This window comes from Pantherophis guttatus, chromosome 15 (genome assembly GCF_059756535.1).
Source record: "Pantherophis guttatus breed Tessera chromosome 15, ASM5975653v1, whole genome shotgun sequence".
Lineage (NCBI taxonomy): Eukaryota > Metazoa > Chordata > Lepidosauria > Squamata > Colubridae > Pantherophis > Pantherophis guttatus.
The window spans coordinates 16,760,075-16,780,389 of record NC_142077.1 but is presented as its reverse complement, the minus strand read 5'-3'; the positions used below and the strand labels follow the sequence as shown (position 1 = coordinate 16,780,389).

General features: G+C 39.1%; 1 protein-coding gene across 1 annotated transcript; it reads right to left on the bottom strand.

Annotated features, from left to right (window-relative positions):
- Positions 1 to 385: 385 nt before the first annotated feature.
- On the bottom strand, positions 386 to 20,268 carry LOC132710329 (vomeronasal type-2 receptor 26-like). The gene is made up of 7 exons (XM_087879206.1): positions 19,913 to 20,268; positions 18,421 to 18,684; positions 17,696 to 17,984; positions 8,686 to 9,480; positions 3,620 to 3,832; positions 2,920 to 3,046; positions 386 to 1,861 (listed from the first exon to the last, which is right to left on the bottom strand). Exons 2-7 carry the CDS (start codon positions 18,645 to 18,647, stop codon positions 951 to 953), a joined length of 2,562 nt encoding a protein of 853 aa, XP_087735332.1. The 5' UTR covers positions 18,648 to 18,684; positions 19,913 to 20,268; the 3' UTR covers positions 386 to 950.
- Between the last annotated feature and the right edge of the window lie 47 nt (positions 20,269 to 20,315).

The window sequence follows — 20,315 nt, the reverse complement described above, 5'->3', positions numbered from 1 at the left end:
CATCAGAGCTTTTCTTATCCCCTGAAAATGGAATTTGCAAAGGATTCAATTGGCAATTAGGAGCCATTCTGAAAGATAAAAATTGGTCTCTAATCAATCAGCAGACTCGGTGGTTGGAGAGCAGAGCAGCTTCCTAGAAACCCAGCTCTTCCCATCCTTGCTCACCCCCTTCCGGGACCTGGATGTAGATGCAGCATTGAACCCTCCTGCCACAGTCTGTGATGCCTTTTAGACAGGATCCCCTCAACCTCCCCCTGGGGAGAGTCTCCGGGTCCCCTTTCTCTGGGCATCTTCTCCAGCCCTTCACAGACAAGAGAAGCTTGGAAGAGGAGCAGAGAAAAGGCTTTAGGTAGAAATTGTAGAGTGGACCATTAAAGGGCCTGAACACTGTTAGATATTTCTCTTTTATTTTTTGAATAAGGAAAGAAAAAATAGGGAGCCAGACAAAGTGAGCCCCAGTGAAATCCCAGATGGCTGTTGTGATCCACTCTTTCTCTAGAGTAGGTCTCATCAGGACATCAAGAAGGAGCCATTTAAGAGTTGCGCAGATCTGCCTCCCCAGCGGAGAGCAGGTGAAAGCTTCACATCATTTCATGGCTTCTCTCAGAGATTGTCACACAACATGACTGGAGCTTCTTTCCCACAGCTTCCATCTTGCCATTCTTCCTCCTCAGGCTTTTCTCTCACACAGAAACACTTTTCGGCTCTGTCAAACCTGCTCAAATTATTTTTGTAAGGCATCAGGTTCATTGGCTGTTCCTGAACATGAAATTCTTCTGAATGACCTTCCCAGAGTTCTCTTTATTGAGCTGAAAGGGAAGGGGATTAAAGAAACATAGACATATATTCTTCTTGGATTCCTGCATACTATCTAAGTAGAAAGAATTAATATTTTCTTTCAAATAAAAGAAAATCTGATAATTCTTCCAATATCACAATGGTGTTATATCTCATGTTTTTACATTTGTTCTGCCCGTAAGATGTTCCTTTGTGTTGAGGTCTGGCCTCACAAAGATAATATAGCACTTGGGGATGAAGATGCAGCCCAGCAGACCAGCACTGGAGGCCAGGATGGAGAAGACCTGCACAGCCACCATGGATTTCCCTTTGGTGCTCAGGTAGGTGGGCACAAAAGTCACCCAGACACTGCAGAAGACCAGCATGCTGAAGGTGATCAGCTTGGCTTCGTTGAAGGCCCCAGGCAGATTCCTGGCCAGGAAAGCCACCGTGAAGCAGATGGCAGCCAGGAAGCCCATGTAGCTGAGGGTGATGTAGAACATGACAACGGCCCCTTCGTTGCATTGCAGGATGATCTCTCCAGGCTGGGAGTGGAGGTCAGAGTCAGGGAAGGGGGGAGAAACTCCCAGCCAGGTGGAGCAGATGAGAATTTGGACAGCAGAACAAGAGAGGATGATGGAGTTGGCCAAGCTCTTCCCCAACCATCTCTTCACTCGGTTTCCTGGTTTTGTGGCCAGGAAGGCCAGCACCACCGTGATGGTTTTGGCCAAGAGAGAAGAAACGGCCACTGAGAAGATGATGCTGAAAACCATTTGTCGGAGAAGGCAGGTGGCTTTCCTTGGTTGACCAATGAAGAGAGAAGGAGACAAGAAGCAAAGCAGGAGGGAGACCAGGAGGATGTAGGAGAGGTCCCGGTTGTTGGCTTTGACAAGGGGAGTTTCTCTGTATTGAATGAAGGTGACTAAAACAAGGCCTGTGGTTAGGAACAAGAATAGGGCAAAAGAGACCAGGATGATGCCCAGAAGTTCTTCATAAGACAGGAAGGTTATGACTTTGGGGATACATTGGACTCTGTCCTCATTTGGATATTTATCATCTGGACATTTGGTGCATTTTTCTGTATCTGAGAAAGCCAAAAAGCAATATTTCTTTAATATACTGGTTTTTTTACATGTTAAGAAATATCTTCTTTGGATCACAGCATGGGCATTTTCCAAGAAGTATTTCTTAACGATTTCATTAAAAAGAGCATAAGAAGGGTATTTTTTTTATTGAAAAATGTAGCTAGGTTAATGAAGGTGAGGGAGGTTCTAGGATGTTAATTATTTCCTGTGTAATGTGTAGAATCTTCATAGGAATCTACATTTTTAGAGGTTAATAATGAATCATATAATCGTTTTAGGCAAACTTCCTGAGTCCTGCCCCATGGCAGTTAATATCCTGGATTTGGAGGATACCTACAGTATCTTGTAACATCTGGAAGCAACCTGGAATTAAGGAGAAACTTCTTATCAGTGAGAGCAATTAACCAGTGGAACAGCTGGCCTCCAGAAGTTGTGGATGTTTCAAGATTGGAGGTTTTTAAGAAGAGACTGGACAGTCACTTGTCTGAAATGGTCTAGGGTCTCCTGCTTGAACAGGGGGCTGGACTAGAAGACCTCCGAAGTTCCTTCTACTCTATTCTGATTGATTGGTTGATTGATTGATTGTTTGATTGATCTACATGACTGGCACTATTTGTGTAATGAGTTCCCACCATAATTATCCACAGCACCACGTTATGGACCAGTGACACCTTCTCAGTGATCTTCAAAGGAGGCCGATAAACAATGAATTTCAAAGTCTTTCAGAAGGTGGACCTGAAACAATTCATCAAGTTTCAAAGAACTCTGATGTTCCTAGAAAGGTTAACTTAGCAGCACATATCCAAACTAAAAGGCAGAAGAGATATTTCCTCTGCTGTTAGTAAAGCTTGCCCAGTCGGCCATCCCCTCCTCCCATCTCTTCCCAGCCCCTCCTTCCAAGTCTTTTTGATTTACCTCCGTTTAGATAAGAAATTGTGCAGGTTAAAAATAAAAAACCCATGTGAGCTTCAATCTGTCTTTTAACTTCCACCTTCATGAAAAGGTTCTGGATGGATCCAGTTCCACAAAGCCTCCCATTTTCCTCAGTGTCACCCACCTTCCTGAGTGGAGAAGGTCCCCTCCGGACAAGGAACGCAGTCATAGCAGCAAACTGGCTCTCCTTCTCGAGCCCTCTTGACAAATCCAGGATGACAACTTTCCACACATTTGGACTGAGGCAGGGACTGAGCAGCAAAACAAGGAATGCCAGAGAAAATATGTTAGGACTCTCCGTCTATGGAAAATGGAGGTAGAAATGGATGGAGACAAATAGCTTCTGGTCTTCACTGAGGTAAATATGAAACCTCTGACTAAACAGATGCAGGAGGTAAAACAACTGGCAGATTCTTCATTTATTTCCTCCCTTTTTCTTTTGGAATTAAACATTACAATAAAGTACTTTTTTATTTAATGTAGTCTAGAGGGATGGAATTGATTTTTTTTTAAGTATGATGATATAGTCTTATTAAAACTGATAACGTTTACTGTAAAAGATTTAGGAATTTTTATTCTATTAGGTTTTTTAATATGAAATTGAACAGTGATGGAGAAAGAAACCTCTGACCAATAATATCATGAAAGGTTTCCATAAAACATGGCAAAGCCTCTCCACTTAGGTCCCGTCTCTTGAAGAGCTTCCATGAGATGACACCACCTGACATGGGAGGCCAACCACCCTGGAGACTCCAGGCTTTGCCCACTTGAAATGGGACCTCAGGCTTTGGAAAACAGAGAAAAGACACCAAAATTTCTCCCACCTTATTGAGTAACTTTAGCCATAAAAGAACATCTTGGTCGATAGTAAGTCTCTGTCTTTCAAAATACGCCAGAATCTCTCCCCTGGGATCCTCCTTGGGCAGAACCAAGAAGCCATGAATGGCCAGATCTGCTGTTATCTCTCCATTTTGGTCCAAGTACAGTTTCCTCTGAGAAATATTCCAAAATTCATTCTTCTTCAGAAAGGGATGAAACTAGAATGGGAACATCCAGGAATTTGAAAAACAGAGAATTTTGTTTTTTATCCCACATTGAATCTTTCTTCTACAATTGTCTAATCTCCAAATATGCTTAATTAGGACACAAATGCTGTCATTATCTTCAGAAGTGAATGAAAAAGTTTGAGAAAGATTTGTCAATCATATACTGACAAAATATAGAGATAATTGACAAAATTTGTCAATTATAAGGAACATTCTAGAGCAGATGACAAATAAAATGATCAGAGAGAAAAGAAGTTGATTCATAAACTCTTTGAAAACAAGAGGTTGATTCCCAGAAAGCATGGGTTGATCAAGAAGAAAGTTGTCAGGCTAATATTCTCCCTGCTCATCCTGATGGAAAACACCTCCAGATGTGCTAATTCTACTTGATTTTAATGCGACATTAACAACATTTTGCAGATCTCAAAGAACAAATCCCCACCAACTCTTTTCTCAGGCTGAAAGTTTAGCCAGGATCCTTTCTGAGTTTCTTTCCCTCCCATTATGCAGCTGCAGGATTCTCCCCGCTTCTCTGATCCTTCCCTAGGCAGCCTCTCTTCCCCTCATCCCAAAAGTCATTCCCACACATCATTACACTTCCTAAATAGATGATGGGAACTCTGGTGACATCACTGGATTTCAGTAAAGGACTCTGTAAGGTCCGGCCTCTCCTCCTCATTCAGGAAAGTGCAGACTCTTGAAACTTGGCCTTTCAAAAGGAAGCTTTTATTGGGAAGGAGTGGTGGAAGGACGGAATCAAAGCAGGCTCTGAGAGCCCTCAGGCAATACAGTTAGAATAAAGGAAAGTAGAAATTTTCCCAACAGTCCAGTGGGGATTCAGCCAATCCGCAGGTGTGAAGATGTTATTGTACCCGCGGCTCTGAGAAAGTGATAAGGGAACTTTCCCAGGATCATCTTCCGACACATGGCCCTCCCTCCCCTTACGCTCCCCAAAAGGTGAGAAAATGCCAGGCCGCTTAGGCGCCAGGCTAAAGGTTATAAATCAATGGGCTGCAGGATACAAGATACATGGGGGGGAGGAAAGGGGTAGAAGGTAAAGTATAAATGTAATCCGGGGTCCCCTCCTTCCCCCAAAGAAAGGCAGATTCACAGATCTGACAGACTCACAAACAATTGTGTGATGTGATTAGAAACCTGAGGGACGGATGGTATGATAACTAAGTGGATAAAAACTGTCTTTAAAATGATACTCAAATACTTTAATTTTTAATCCTTTTTAATTTTTCCTATGAGACCTGAAGGTTATGAATATCAATTTGACATTAGTCATCATTTTTTTTATGTTGTCATTATATGATAATTAATACGATCTTAGAATAAGCTAATTTGATCTGATTTAAAGAATATCAAGCTTTTCAATTTATAAGCCTTATTTGAAACTTCATTTAAAAAGTTAATTTAAAGACGATAATCAGAAGCAAGCAACAATTGTTGAATCGGATGGATTGGATGGATGGACTGGAACTGAATTTGCTGCTGGCATCCCTGAAGGAGGAATCTGGTTTGAAGGCAGGCTGCTTGGAGATGGCTGGAGAGGCCATGGACCCTGAAGACTCAAAGTGGACAGAACGGATGACTGAAGAAATGGATTCTTTCAAGAAGATTGAAGGAGATTGGGGAATGAATTTGTCATAATTAACTGGAAAACAAGTCTTAAGAGTCTTTGTGTCTCAATTTACAGGAGGTCCTGTGACTTTTGGGAATGGAAAGCAGTTGTTGGGAAAGATCCTAATTAAAATTTTAAGGAAATGCATTATTATTAAGAATCAAACAATGACGTTTAACCCTGGACAGATTCTGGATGGATCAGAGATAATGATTGTAGTGGTCTATGGTAGATAAGAAGCTCCTGTAAATTTTCTGTGAGTTAATTACAATAGCAGATAATAGACCATTTTGAAGTTTTGAAATTTAACTTTATTGTTGGATTGCCTGTTAACTACGTTTTTTTTATATATAGCAGATAGATGACAAGTCAAGTTGTTGCAAATAGATGTGTAGTTTATAATTGTGGGCCTATTTTGCAAGGGGGAGAAACTATTATTGCTGTATTGTATTCAACTGGGGGGACAATATGCAAGTTTTTCTGTTTTTAATGCACAATTTTTGAAAAATGTTTTCTCTAGTTTTGTTTTGTCTTTGTAATAGTTTTATTTTCCTAAACTTGTATTTTACCTTTTTGAATAAAATAAAATTTAATAAGAGGAAGATCAAGTTTCCAGAAACAATATTTATCATTAGCACACAGAGAAGGGTGTATGAGTAAAAAGCAGGAGAAAAAAAATCTGTTTTTCAGCAACTAGGACTTGACTAACAATCGGGTCTCATATAAGAACATGAATGAGGGACTGGAAGAAAGATGAGGGATACCAACTGTTGGAAGAAACATCCTTCTAGGTTCTGCTCCAAGTGGGGAAAAAGACACTGGAAACATGGAGACTGCTTGGAAAGATGGTTTAATGGTGGACAGGATCACATGGCTTGAGTTCCTGAACAGAAAAGGGCAGATACAGAAAATCCTCGGGTTTTTATGCTCTCTCTGGCCCTGCATTACTTGGGGCCCCGAAAGAGTATCCTGATTGGTTGCCAGACTCCCAGGGGGTGGGGGTCTTGCTGGCTGATGCAATCTTCCCAGGTGCCATGTGGTGAGCCTGTCTAGATGGGTCCCATTGTGTTAGTTTCTGTTGCTATTGTGTTGCAAATGTCCTTTGACAAAGGATTGGGTTTCTGCCTCTGTCCCATTAACAAAGGTTGGGGGCAGGAAGATGGGAGCTGCTTCCAAAGGGTTATCCCAGGGAAATATAATATTCTGCCTTTTTCATATTTCCTAAAATATTTCACTCTTCCAGGAGAGGGGTGGGTGCTAACTTCCTACACAACCTTGAGAGTCAGGAAGTGAATGTTCTGGTTTGGAGAGACCCCAACTCAAGAACCAGGTCCCCTTCCAGAGAGAGAATTTGCACAAAATCTACGTGTGAACTTCAGGGAAGGAGAAATAAGCCAAGGAAGAGATCAGAGGAGCTGCTCTTAGCCTTGAGGAAAGAGAACAAGGAGAAGAGCTGAAGATCAGGAGGAGTCTGGGAGCCCCTTTTCCAACTGACACAATCTCTCGGTTGGAGAAGGGAGGATGCAGCCCTCTTCCAATCACTGACACATGTTACACACAAGCGTAAAATCTGCTCACTATTACTCCAGAGTGTCAGACGTGGAAAAATGAATTCAGTTACAAGAGAGGAGATTTTAGCTGAAGGAGAGAAAAAATATGATAAAAGGATGAGCTGTTTTAAAGCTGAGCCAATAAAGCAGAGAAGTTCAATCTCCTCTTCATGGATTGTCTGAGTGCAAAGACTGAGCAGTCATCAAGAGAAGCTTTAACTGGGATTCCTGCAGAGAGGAGGGGTTGGGCTAGCCCAGTGGTTCTCAACCTTCCTAATGCCGCGACCCTTTAATACAATTCCTCATGTTGTGGTGACCCCCAACCAGGGGTGGGTTCTAAAATTTTTTACTACCAGTTCTGTGGGCGTGGCTTATTTTGTGGGCATGGCTTGGAGGTCATGTGACTGGGTGGGAGTGGCTAGCTGGTCATGTGACCAGGTGGCCATGGCTATGTGTATAGGGACTACCCAGAGGGCTGAAAAAAGTGATTTCTGACAGGTCCTCGCACTTTTGACCGGTCTTCGCAGTTATGACTGGTCATCATTTATGCCCATTGTACCATTCTTAACAACCGTGTCACTCATTTCACAACTGCTTCTCTTCACCATGGTGACAAGATAGGGCAAAAACATAAATTGTGAGGACAGTCATAAGTTCGAGGACTGGTCAAAAGTGCGAGGACCACTCAAAAATAACTTTTTCAGCCCTCTGAGTATGCATAAAAGGATACAGCAATAGAGAGGGATGAAGGAAGGGAAGGGAAATTAGAGTAGGAGGGAAGGTAAGAGAGGGAGGAAGAGAGGAGGAGAAGGAGAAAGGAAGAGGAAGTAGGGAGGAGAAGAAGAGAGGGGAGAGAAAGTAAGAAGGAAAGAAAAGAGAGGTGGTAGGTTTGAGGAGAAAGATTGCTGTACAATAAAAAAGATGAAAGGGAAGAAAGGCAACCCCAAACAAATATTAAGATATTAAGATAAAGAATGAATTGTTAAACTTTAAAGAATAAAAGAGAACAAATATGAATAAATAGCAGTAATTAAAAACACACATACAAACATACAATGTATTTTCTTTTGTAGGAAGTTAGCACCCACCCCTTTCCTGGAAGAGTGAAATATTTTAGGAAATATGAAAAAGGCAGAATATTATATTTCCCTGGGATAAGCATGTTTTGAAGCAGCTCCCATCTTCCTGCCCCCACCCTTTGTCAATGGGCCATTAAGGCCTGGGCCAGTCTATTCTACATAACAAAGATCTACCTCCTTCAGGCAGAGCCATAGTAGGAATTGCCAAAGATCCAACAAAGATAGGATTAGCCCTCTACACAATAGCAGCAGAAACTCACCACATGTGACCTGGGAAGCACATGTGACCATCAGCCAGCAAGGCCCCCACCCCCTGGGAGTCTGACAACCAATCATGATACTCTTTCGGGGCCCCAAGAAATGCAGAGCCAGAGAGAGCATAAAAACCCGAGGATCTACTGTATCTGCCCTTTTTCTGTTCAGGAACTCAAGCCATGTGATCCTGTCCACCATTAAACCATCTTTCTAAGCAGTCTCCATGTTTCCAGTGTCTTTTTCCCCACTTGGAGCAGAACCTAGAAGGATGTTTCTTCCAACACCTCCTCCAAAGGATCTCAGATCAATGGATCCATATCGGGACCCCCATACCTGCCACGGCTGCAGCCTTGAAGACCCCAAACTCTTTTCTCTCTCCTTCCTTCTCCTCCTCGATCTGGAGGAATAAGCGGCATTCAAGGCCTGGGCCAGAGTCTTCATGAAAATGTAATATTGATACTCATTTGGGGCCCTTTTCCTGTTCCTTTTCTTCTGGGTCTCCAGGGGGGCTTTCTGGGTGCATCTTCTGCGGCCTTTGACAGAAAAGACGTTCTTTGAAAGAGAACAGAGAAAATAATGATCTTGAAACTGATCTTCCACAAAGAAATGGGGATCAAAGGCAGAATCTTTTCGCCTTATTTTTGGCAGATATGCAAAGTTCAAAATACTATGGATGTATTTGAGAAGTCTGCGCTTCTTTAGTATATACCATAGAAAAGTTGTGAGGATCCAGACTTTCCCTTCAATGGGTCCTGGTAGACGCATAAATGTTAAATGGAAAGGAAGAATTCTCTCCCAAATGGACACATATTCTATGAAGTGAACAAAGACGTTGACTTGTCTCCACTTAGAAAGGGAATCCCTGAGGGCTGTTGTGTATCCAGTTGTTGAGAACAGTTGTGATATAACCACACAAATTCCATTCCTGACAAGCACAGGAGGAAAAATCCTCATGAAATTCTCTCCCTTCTCTGTGTCTGAAGCAAAGAGGCCAATCAGGGTCCATCTGAAATGGAGGAGCAGCTGGACAATTGCTGGGTACTGGAATCCTTCTTTGGGATTCATCTGGTGGAAAAAGGGGAATTTCCTTTTATCACTCAGAGCCTCTGAAGCAATTTCAAGATTCATCTAAAAAAGCAATGAAGAATGCTGTGTTACATTTGGGATCAGATCAAGTCCAAAATATTATATTTTAATAAATCGAACCTGGTTCTCATGAATATCTTAGAATAGTTTGTTAATCAGACATTGTTTAAAATATTAAAGACAGAATATTAGCAAGATTGTATCATAATAATGGTGAATAATAAGCAAATTGAAAAACAATAAAAATGTAAATCATATTACTGTATCACCCCTACAATTGATCACAATTAGATTAACACATGCAAATGCCAACTGGAGTATTCTATTCCAATAAAGGGCCTATTATAATTTTCGAGGAGTGCTGCATGTTTTTTTGATTCTATATCCCAGATTCTTTCTGGAGGAAATTTGTTAACTTCTTTCTCCAGTTATACAAGAAACAGGTAGACCTCAAAGCCTAATAAGATTTGTCAGTTGCATAATCCAAGTTTGGTCTTTAATTGAAGTTTTGTCTCTTCCAACAGCCACAATTTTCAGAGTCTATTAGTTTTCATAGACTAAATTTTATGCCAATGCCCATATTTTCTGATTTTAGACAAAGCAGAAAGGGTGTAAATTCCCAAATCAGCTCCGAGGGCAGCAGCTGGAGTCCTTTTGTCCACCGCAAGATCCTCCTCAGAGGCTGAGATTGGGTTGGTTCTGCTGGTGGTTTCTCTCTGAAGCCCCAAACATCAGATTGATGGAAGAACATGGGAGAAAACTGGGCCTCAGATACTTTAATAGTTTGGGGCTGAGGAAGCTGGAGAGCTAAAAGGTTTTCATTTAAGCACCACTTTCACTCCTGCCCTTTCTCTAACTGAGCTCCTTTGATGATGAGGGAGCCAAGATTCAGTCTCAGAGAAAACTAACCCAGGTAAGGAAAGATGTTATTTGCTCTACTGGATTACCCTCAAATAGGCATTTATGGCTATGATGTTGTTTTCCAAAGACCGTCACTTTTGAACTTGATTTATTAATTATCAGATAATTATTATGACAAAACAATCCAAGTCTTCTTCACAGGGCATAAATCCAAAGTGTAAGTATGATACTATCACATTATCAGTGTAAATCAGTGTATTCCAATAGGAATTTAACATGCTAAACATGTGTACCTATAACAGAACTTATAACAAAATAAAAGGGTTGGAAGGGACCTTGGAGGTCTTCTAGTCCAACCCCCTCAAGCAGGAGATCCTATAGACATATAGACTGGGTGAAACCAGGCTTAATAGCAGTAACTGTGAGAGGGATCCTGGAGTCTTAGTGGACAACCAATTAAATATGAGTGAAGAGTGTGCAACGGCAGCCAAAAAAGCCAATGCAAACCTAAATTGCATTAAGAGAGGGATACAATCAAGTTCAAGAGAGGTACTAATACCACTCTATAATGGTAATTTGGTACCCTTTTTAATTGTTGGTACAGCCAAAATTAGGGAAATTATTTACTTCATTGCCACAATGTAAGAAAAGAGATGTTGGTTTATATATTAGAGATACAATTTCAGCGGAGCAAATATATACAGATGATGAGGGAAGAATTTTGATGGTGGAAATAATAGATAATAATATGAAAATACTTTTAATATTATTACTATTTAATAATATATGTCCAAATGACAATCAAGAAGATTTTTATAGAAAATTACATATGAAAATAATTGAATTGGACTATGATAATATTTGCATGATGGGAGACTTCAATGGTATAGTAGACGAGAAATTAGATTATAATACACAGAAGGCAATAAAGCAAAGTAGAAAGACTCTTCCGAAATCTTTTTCCAAAATGACAGAGGAAATAAGTTTAAAATTTAATTTAATTTAATTTAATTTAATTAATTAAATTTATATGTCGCCCCTCTCCGAAGAATCAGATGCATGGAGAGAAAGAAACGCAAAAATTAGACAATATACTTTTTATTCCAATAGACATTCATCATGGTCTAGAATAGATATGATTTGGATGACAATGGAATTGACTTCTAATATAGAAGAAATTGAAATAGAAGCAAATACCTGGGCAGATCACAATCCAATGACAGTGAAATGGAAAGGACAAAGGAGAAGGTCTAGATGGACTCTAAATAACTCAGTACTAAAAGAAAAAGACTTTGTACAAAAAATGGAGAAATAATTTTTTAAAGAGAATAGAAAAGAGGATATATCAATGCAAAATCTTTGGGATACAATGAAAGCTTATGCTAGAGGTTTGATAATAGACTATACAAGGAAAAGGAATATTAAGAAAAGACAAGCTTATAAAACATTATAGGACAATTACAAGAAACTGGAAAAAGAATTACAGAAATCTCCACAAAAAAGGGATATTAAAATAAAAATGGATACAATTAAGCATAAAATGGGATTGATAGAAAAAGAAGATTTAGCACAAAAAATTAGAAGTACTAAACAGAATTATTTTGAAGATGCTAACAAACCAGGTAGATGGCTAGCATATAAACTGAAAAATAACACAGCTAGTGGATGACCAAGGACAAATTAGATTTGGGAATAAAGAGAAGAAAAAAATTATACAAGATTATTATAGAAAACTGTACGAACAAGAGGTTATAGATGAGGAAAATGTTAAAAGATATTTACAGAAGGCAAATCTACCCCAGATTTCCAAGGATACCGAAATGATGCTAGAAAGAAATATAACAATGATGGAATTAACTGAAGCACTTAAAAAACAAAAAAATGGGAAGGCACGAGGCCTGGATGGACTTCAAGCGGAATATTATAAGACATTACAGGAATCGTTGAATCTCCCATTGTTAGAAGTCATGAATGAAGTTATGTCAAAGATGAAAATTCCCAAGTCATGGTCAGAAGCATATATTACACTTGTTCCAAAGGAGGATACCGACCCACAACAAATCAAGAATTATAGGCCTATATCCCTGCTAAATTCAGCCTATAATATCTTCGCTTCAATATTGGCAGAAAGACTGAAAAGATATTTAAATAATTTTATACACGCTGATCAAAATGGATTCCTGCCAAAAAGACAGATTAGAGACAATATGAGGATAATTCTGAACACTTTGGAATATTATGAGGCACACCCTGAAAAGCAAATGGCTTTGATATTTCTAGATGCACAGAGAGCCTTTGATAACGTGAATTGGCGATTTATGTTATTACAAATGGAACAGATGGGCTTTGGTAGAAAATTTATTCAAGCTATAGAAGCCATATACCATAAACAAACAGCAAGAGTAATAATAAATGGAGAATTGACAGAGTCTATTGAAATAAAAAAAGGAACGAGACAAGGTTGTCCACTGTCACCTCTGTTGTTTGTGCTAACATTAGAAGTGCTAAACAGGAATATTAGAGAAGGAAAAGATATAAAAGGAATAAAAATTCAACAGGAAGAATACAAATTGCAAGCATTTGCAGTGACCTGGTTTTTATTCTTGAAGATCCATTAGAATCAATAATTATATTGGTAGACAAGATAAGAGAATTTGGAAAAGTAGGAGGTTTGAAAATAAATAAAGACAAAACAAAGATTTTGACAAAAACATGTTAATAAAACAAAAAGAAGAGGGCTAAAAACATTGGGCACAACATAAATTTAAACGAATGGGGTACAATTTGGAACAGTAATCTTAAAATGACTAGGGCAGTAGCTTACAAGGAAAATCAATATAAGATGTTACATAGGTGGCACCTAGCCCCTGCCAGGATTGCCAAAATCTACCCTAATATGAGCCCCAAGTGCTGGAAATGCGACCACCATCAAGGCACCTTCTACCACTGTTGGTGGACATGCCCCAAAGCCAAAAATTTTTGGAGAACAATTTGGAAATGGATCTCGGAAACGATAGAAGAAAATATTAATATTATTATATATTATATATATTATATTATATATTATTATTAATATAAAAATATTAAAATATTAATTTTGAATCAGAAATTTTTCCTGAGAATCCTGAAAAAAGAATATGAGAAGAAAAAGAGGTATCTAATCATACACATAACAACAGCAGCAAGAATAACAGAATTCATAGCATGAGGGGCACAAGGAATAATCAATAATGACTAAATAGAATTGAGCATTACCATTTGTACTATCTTTTAAATTATAACCAATGCAAAGATGCAATATTATGTAAATAATATGTAAATAATGCAAATATATGTGTTAACACCACGGAACCGAAAAACGTTGAATTGTACTATTATATATTACAATAAAAGACCAATTAAAAAAACAAAAACAAAAAGAACTGGCGGAAGTATCGAAGATGCAGGTCACCAATAAGGTTAAGTATTTGGGGATACACTTGACAGCAAGATGTAGTACTCTTAAGGAGAATAACTATAATAAACTTAAACAACAGATAGTGACAGATTTGGCAAAATGGGAAAATTTACAACTATCATTAATAGGGAGAATATCAACCATTAAGATGAATATACTGCCTAGAATTCTATACTTGTTCCAGACAATTCCGATTAGATTGGGAAAAGATTATTTTGAAGATTTGAACAAAATAGTTTTAAAATACATTTGGCAGGGTAAAAAGGCGAGGATAAAATTAAAATTGTTGCAAGACGCTAGAATAAGAGGAGGTTTTGGTTTGCCCAATTGGGAACTATATTATCAAGCGACAAATTTGATGTGGATTAAAGAATGGATAATGTTAAGAAATATTAAATTATTGACTTTAGAAGGACATGACTTGTTGTTGGGATGGCATGCTTTTTTATGGTATAAGGAACAAAAACACAGGGGTACTTTAGAAGACACTACATATGAGAGGCTCTGTTATTAAACTGGGAGAAGATTAAAAAACAACATTATTTAAAAATTCCAGTCTGGTTATCAACAATTGAAGCATTCTCATACTCAATAACATTTAGAAAGGAACAAATTGTTAGATATAGTGAATTATTGAATGAAAAGAGTGAACTTAAATCGAAGCAAGAATTAGAAGAACAAGGTATAAAGATGAACTGGTTTTCATATATGCAAATACGTTCTAGATATGATAAAGATTCTAAGACAGAAGGCTTTTATAATAATTTGACTAATTTGGATAAAATTTTAACAGGTACAGATGACAATGTAATTAAAAAATTGTACGGATATTTATTAGAGGTTAAATTGGAGGAAGAACAAGTCAAAGAAACAATGATAGCATGGGGGAAAAATTTTGGACATGGAATTGACTTAGGGAAATGGCAAAAACTGTGGTTGCAAAATTATAAAATGACAATGTCAACAGCATATAAAGAAAATTTGTATAAGATGTTTTACAGGTGGCATCTACCCCCGACGAGGATAGCCAGGATGTTCAAGGACAAATCTGAAAAATGTGGGAAATGTCATCAGATACCAGGCTCATATTACCATATGTGGTGGACTTGTGCTGAAGCTAAAAGTTACTGGACTAAAATCCACACATGGTTGGAAAAAATGACAAAAAAAAAAACACATAGACTTTAAACCAGAGATCTTTTTATTGGGGATTGTACCTGAAATATACAATAGAGAATTGAAATATTTGATTGTGAATTGTGTTTGCTAAAAATTGAAAAAATGAGAAAATACCAACGCAAGAGGAAGTTATTAAGAAAATCATGGAATGTGCTGAAATGAGTAAATTGACATTTGAAATTAGAGAACAAGAAGATAAACAATATTACAAGATATGGGATCTGTTTTATCAATGGCTAGATAAAAAAAAACATGGAAATGAAATATGATTGAGACCTTTATAACATAAGAATTGTAGAAATATATAATATACAATATAATGATGTATGATTATTGGACTGGTCTAGGAAGAGGAAATGACTGTTATAATATAAATTAACTTAAATTTGAAAATATTTTCTACGAAGAAATAGCCATTGTTAAATAAATGATTAATGAGGATAATAATACAAAGATACATATTAGATTGATAATATGAGAAATTAGATAATCAATAAGCTATGAAGATGATGAAGAGGCACAAAAGACTTGTTACCAACCGACACACTGATGATTGATGATGGATGTTTTATGTTTTGTTTAAAAATTAAAAAAAATTAAAAAAAACCAAAATGGATGCCTTTTGTTTGTCTGAAGTTTATGATATGGAAAATTTGCTTTCTACATGTTTAATCCCTGTATGTAGTAATTCAAAACTTTACTAATTTGAGTGAGTATTTGTTCGAAGGGAACTTTGACTATAAGAATATAGCTCGTTGGGGGGAAGCTGTATATTATTCACCCCCTAACACAATTGATTTGTTTCAGTTCTTGAAAATGTAACTTTGTTGCTTTAACATTTTAGATGAGTGAAGAAACATTCAGCATCAACTTAAAATTTTGTATAATTTGGCCTATCATTTGTCCTATTTTAATTGGAGGATGCTGTTTTGTTCAGTGTATTTCTTTCTTTTGTAATATATGTATAACTTCAAGGATATTCCTCTCCTGATAATAAACCCTTTTTCTGGCCCCTCGTGAGAGGATGGCTTCACAAACAAGATAAAAAAGAGTGAGATGTAGGGATGGAAGAATTAATTCAGGCAGAATGCAGCAAAACTGCTTCCTTTTCTGGTGTCATGTATCTTCTTCCTGGATGATCTCATTCTAGCTCTGGTCTGTGTTATCTGACCTTCCTTCTGAGTGGGGGAACAGGGAGGGGGATTTTCCAATTAGAACGCTGTTGCTGTCCTGCCTTTTATCTGCCTGTGTAAAACTGTATAAAAAATAAAGCTCTCTGCAAGAGCAGGAGAGACATCTTTGATCAGAACAAATGCCTGGCCTCTGATTTTATACAGCCACATATTGCTGGTTCATATTTACGTGATTGTCCACTAGGACTCCAAGATCCCTTTCACAGTTACTGTTATGGAGCCAGGTTTCACCTAATCTGTAAGTGTACATTTGGTTTTTCTAGCCTAAGTGTAAAACATTACTTTTCTCTACAATGAATTTCATTTAGTTAAATAGGCCCAGGATTCAAGTCTATCTAGATCTATCTGGATTATTGAGACTATTTTGATGTTGGCTATTCCTGCCACTTTAGTGTTGTCTTCAAATTTGATGATTTCCCCATTTCTCCCCTCAACCAAATCATTCATGAAGATGTTGAAGAGTACTGGGCCTAAAATGGAACCTTGGGGTCCCCCACTGCTTGTTTCCCTCCATGCAGACGTAGTTCCATTGAGGACCACAGGCTGACTCCATCTGGGGCTGATGCTGTCCATCGCACATATTTTTAGTTTACCAAGAAATAGGTTGCGGAAGACTTTGTCAAAGCCTTTCTGAAATCCAAGTACTATATATTACATGCACTGCATTTCACTGGTCCACTAATTTAGTCATTTTTCTCAAAAAATGAAATAACATTTATTTATGATCTGGTTTTTTTTAATCCTTCATTACTCCTAGTAAGTCATTCATATCTAGACTGAATAACAAGGGTTCAAATATGCACCTTTCCCTTCCCCCTTGTACGCATGGATCCTTCTTCTCATGGCTCCATTGAGCCCAAACCTCCCTCTCAAACAAGGGCTTGGATCAGGGCCAACAAGCTGAGCTCCATTTTGAGGGCAAAACATTTTCTCCATCATATTTCCCTATTTATTGAGTCAAATGCTGCACTAACATCTAGTTTTACTTGGCTGATATAGATGAGATATTTCAAGACAAATTTGTTGCCAATATTAGATTGTTAACTTGTGCAATATTCCTTATAAAATCTATATAGTATTTAACTCTACCTAAAACCTTCTGGTTCTTCTGCAATGAATGAATTTTTCTCAAGTGTAACTAAGAGGATCATGGCATAAATTTTAGCCACAATATCTGCTAGTCTAATTGGCCTATAATTGCTAGAGTAATTTTTTTTCCACATTTTAGATGGATAAAATGCTACTATTGGCAACTTCTATCGCAGTGAATAGGGCACGCATTATTTATCTGTGAAAATGAAGATGCCAATAGAGGCCCTAACAACCAGGGATATTTTTTGATCAGTTAAATAGTTGTCAGAATGTCTTCTCCAGGGAATGTATTGCTTGCATTTCAGGCCTTTTATGATTAATCTCAACATGAACATAATGGGGTAAAATATTGACATTTTTGCTAATATGGAGAAAAGCAGCTCTTGAATTCCATGCAGAAGACATGATTGCATCTATTGCTCACCCACCACCACCCACCCCTCACTTTACCAGAGGGAGAAAAACACACACAAACCTGTGGGACTTTGCAGGTGCCTCCTAATGTTGACATCTGGATGGTGATGGCCCTTTCAGCTCCGTCAAGAAGAGCCAGAAGGTTGTCCATCCTTCCACAGCCGTAGTTGGGGACATTGGCTTCTCCAGTGGAGAGCATGTCCAGCAAGGCATCTGAAGTGTGGAAAGTGCTCAAATAGTTGTCGTGGATGTTGTAGCCCAGTGTGAGGTTGTGCAGGAGCTGGGAATTCTTGTTGAACGTTTGAATGTTGAAAATGAATCGTAAGCCATAAGAAAAATCATAAGAATTCCTATTGTAAAAACATGTTATTATAATCAAAAGCAAAAATAAATACTGTTTTTAATATATAATCCTCCACAAGCCTACTGAGCCTTAAGCCAACATTGATCCAAAAGCAATGATCAGTTACACAAATATGGAAATGGGCTGAGGTACAGCAACTACAACTGATTCCACCACTACTTTAAATAAAATTCAGTATTCAAGTGATAAATTATGGATTGAACTGAAGGAGGAAAATAATCTGCTGGCCTTTCAGCTTTTTTTCAGACCCCTTTTTGAATCTCTTTCACAAAATCAGACAAAAGAGAGAAGCCATGGAAATCAAAATCATTCAGGAAATTAGACATATCACCCAATATAGGAATAAATGAAAAATAAAAAACTGAAAAGAAGGAGAGTGTTAATATGGAGGGAGTACAACTCCATCACCCTGAATGACTTACGGATCATTGAAAACAAACTGAAGAGAAGGAGCCACGTTGAAAAGCAACTTTGTATGCAATATTTCATTTCCAGTGATGACTAAACCAATGAGATGATCTCCTGGGCTGTAAAAGCTCTGTGGTTGTTTTCCATCCTGGTTCTCCAAACTCAGCGGGCATTTCATTCTCAGCTTCCCAGAGACTGGATGGGACAAAATCAGCATCAGAGGCAGAAGCAGCAGATCCATAATTCATGGCGTGAATCAATGAATCCCTTTCCTGTTTCTAAAGAAGAATTAGAAGAATCAAAGGACTCTCACAAGGTGGAATATCCAGATGCTTTCTTGAGTCAAACACAGAGAAACACTCAGCTTCATCTGGAAAGGAGAGAGACGTACATTCAAGAGCACAGACTCTGCCTGTCCCCAAACTCCATATTTCTCTGCCCAAAGTCTCCCCTGGAGGATTCGGCCAAAGAGCAGAGCTGAAACTTTCACCATAATTCTCCCTCTCAGGAGGGATCCCTGGATAATTCAAGTAGTTCTTGGATTCAAAGGTTGTTGGGAAATTCTCTGGAGGGAAATGAAAGGGAAATAATCTCCATGTGATTCATAATAACAGGGGCAGAGATGGAATTAAATCCATCATCTAGAATTGAGAGGTTTGGGAGGTCCATGCTTGAAAGTGGCCCCAGAGGGAATACACAGCACCTGTGGCTGAAGAAACAAATAAATCTGATATTTGTTTGCATAGTGATGAAAGAGAAAATCCCAGAGGCCAGTTAATGCCGGAGCCTGCCACAGATCTGAAATAGCTGCCAGCTGAGTTGGAAGCAAAATTTACTTTATTTTGAAAGCTAATGCTCAAGGGCATCACACAAAAGGGCTGATGCAATAGTGCAGCCAGACTCCTAGAACAAAATCAACTTTAGTGAAAAACTAGTTTTTCAAACTTTGCAGAGTTTTTTAAAAAAACAAAACAGAGGAGAGAGAGAGAGAGGGACATTAGAAAAAAACCAGGTGAAAAGAGATGGAGAAATCAAGGCTGCCTCTCACCTCATGTGGGGAGGGGAGGGAGGGAGGGAAGGGGAGCTCAGGACCTTTGTGTTGCAGATGGAAAGCTGATCTTCAAAATCCAACTTCTATCTTCAGAGACCTTGGAATGCAGAAGCCCATGTCCCATGTTCCCCTGCCACCCTTTCCCATGCAGAGGCCAGGCAAGGGGGCTCTTGCAGGGATGCCAGACAGGACTCTGCCCAGCTGAGTGGGGAGTCCCTCTTGGGAGAAGGAAGCTGGGGAGCCTGGTGGTGGGGAAGGGAAGCAGATCTGCAAAATCCCCCTCCAGATTCCATCTTCTGAGTCCTGGAAACGGGGGAGACCATATCCCATGTTGCTCAGCCACCTCTTTCCATGCATGGGGCACTCAGGCGAAAGGAAAGCCCAGACCTACGGAGAAAGCCCAGGATGGCCAGGAAGGAGGAGGGGATTTGGGGCATTCCTGAGAAGAGACTAACCTGGTTTATGGGTCCCAGGGTTGAATGTTGGAGGGATGTAGCCCCCAGGATTTCTCCAGCCTCGCTTGGGCTTTGTGTCTTTCCAGGAGAGGCTCCTATGAGGGAGAAGCCATGCAGGGCTGGGTCTTCCAAGGGGGATCTGGGGTTGCCCGGGAGGAAAAGGTAGCCGACCTCACCCCGGAGAGGACCCTCCGTGACTCTGAGGAAGATGGGGGTCCCCTGTGGCCCCTCCAAAGCCCCCAGCTGAGGAGACCCTCTTCATTGCAGCCTTTTCTGGGGAAGGGGCTTAAGCCCCCCCTCCCTCTGCAATTCTGGGAGCTTTTGCCTCTTTCTCATCCCCCTCCAAAGTTTTGAATTTATTTGACCCCTCCCCCCTTTGGCTTGGCTTCTTCAGCCTCTTTTC

Coding starts and splice junctions, on each gene's coding strand:
- LOC132710329 (XM_087879206.1), bottom strand. CDS start 18,647: ATGGATCTGCTGCTTCTGCCTCTGATGCTGATTTTGTCCCATCCAGTC. Junction 17,985..18,420: donor CAGTTTGTTTTCAATGATCC/GTAAGTCATTCA, acceptor TTTTTACAATAG/GAATTCTTATGATTTTTCTT. Junction 1,862..2,919: donor GACCTTCTCCACTCAGGAAG/GTGGGTGACACT, acceptor TGGCTTTCTCAG/ATACAGAAAAATGCACCAAA.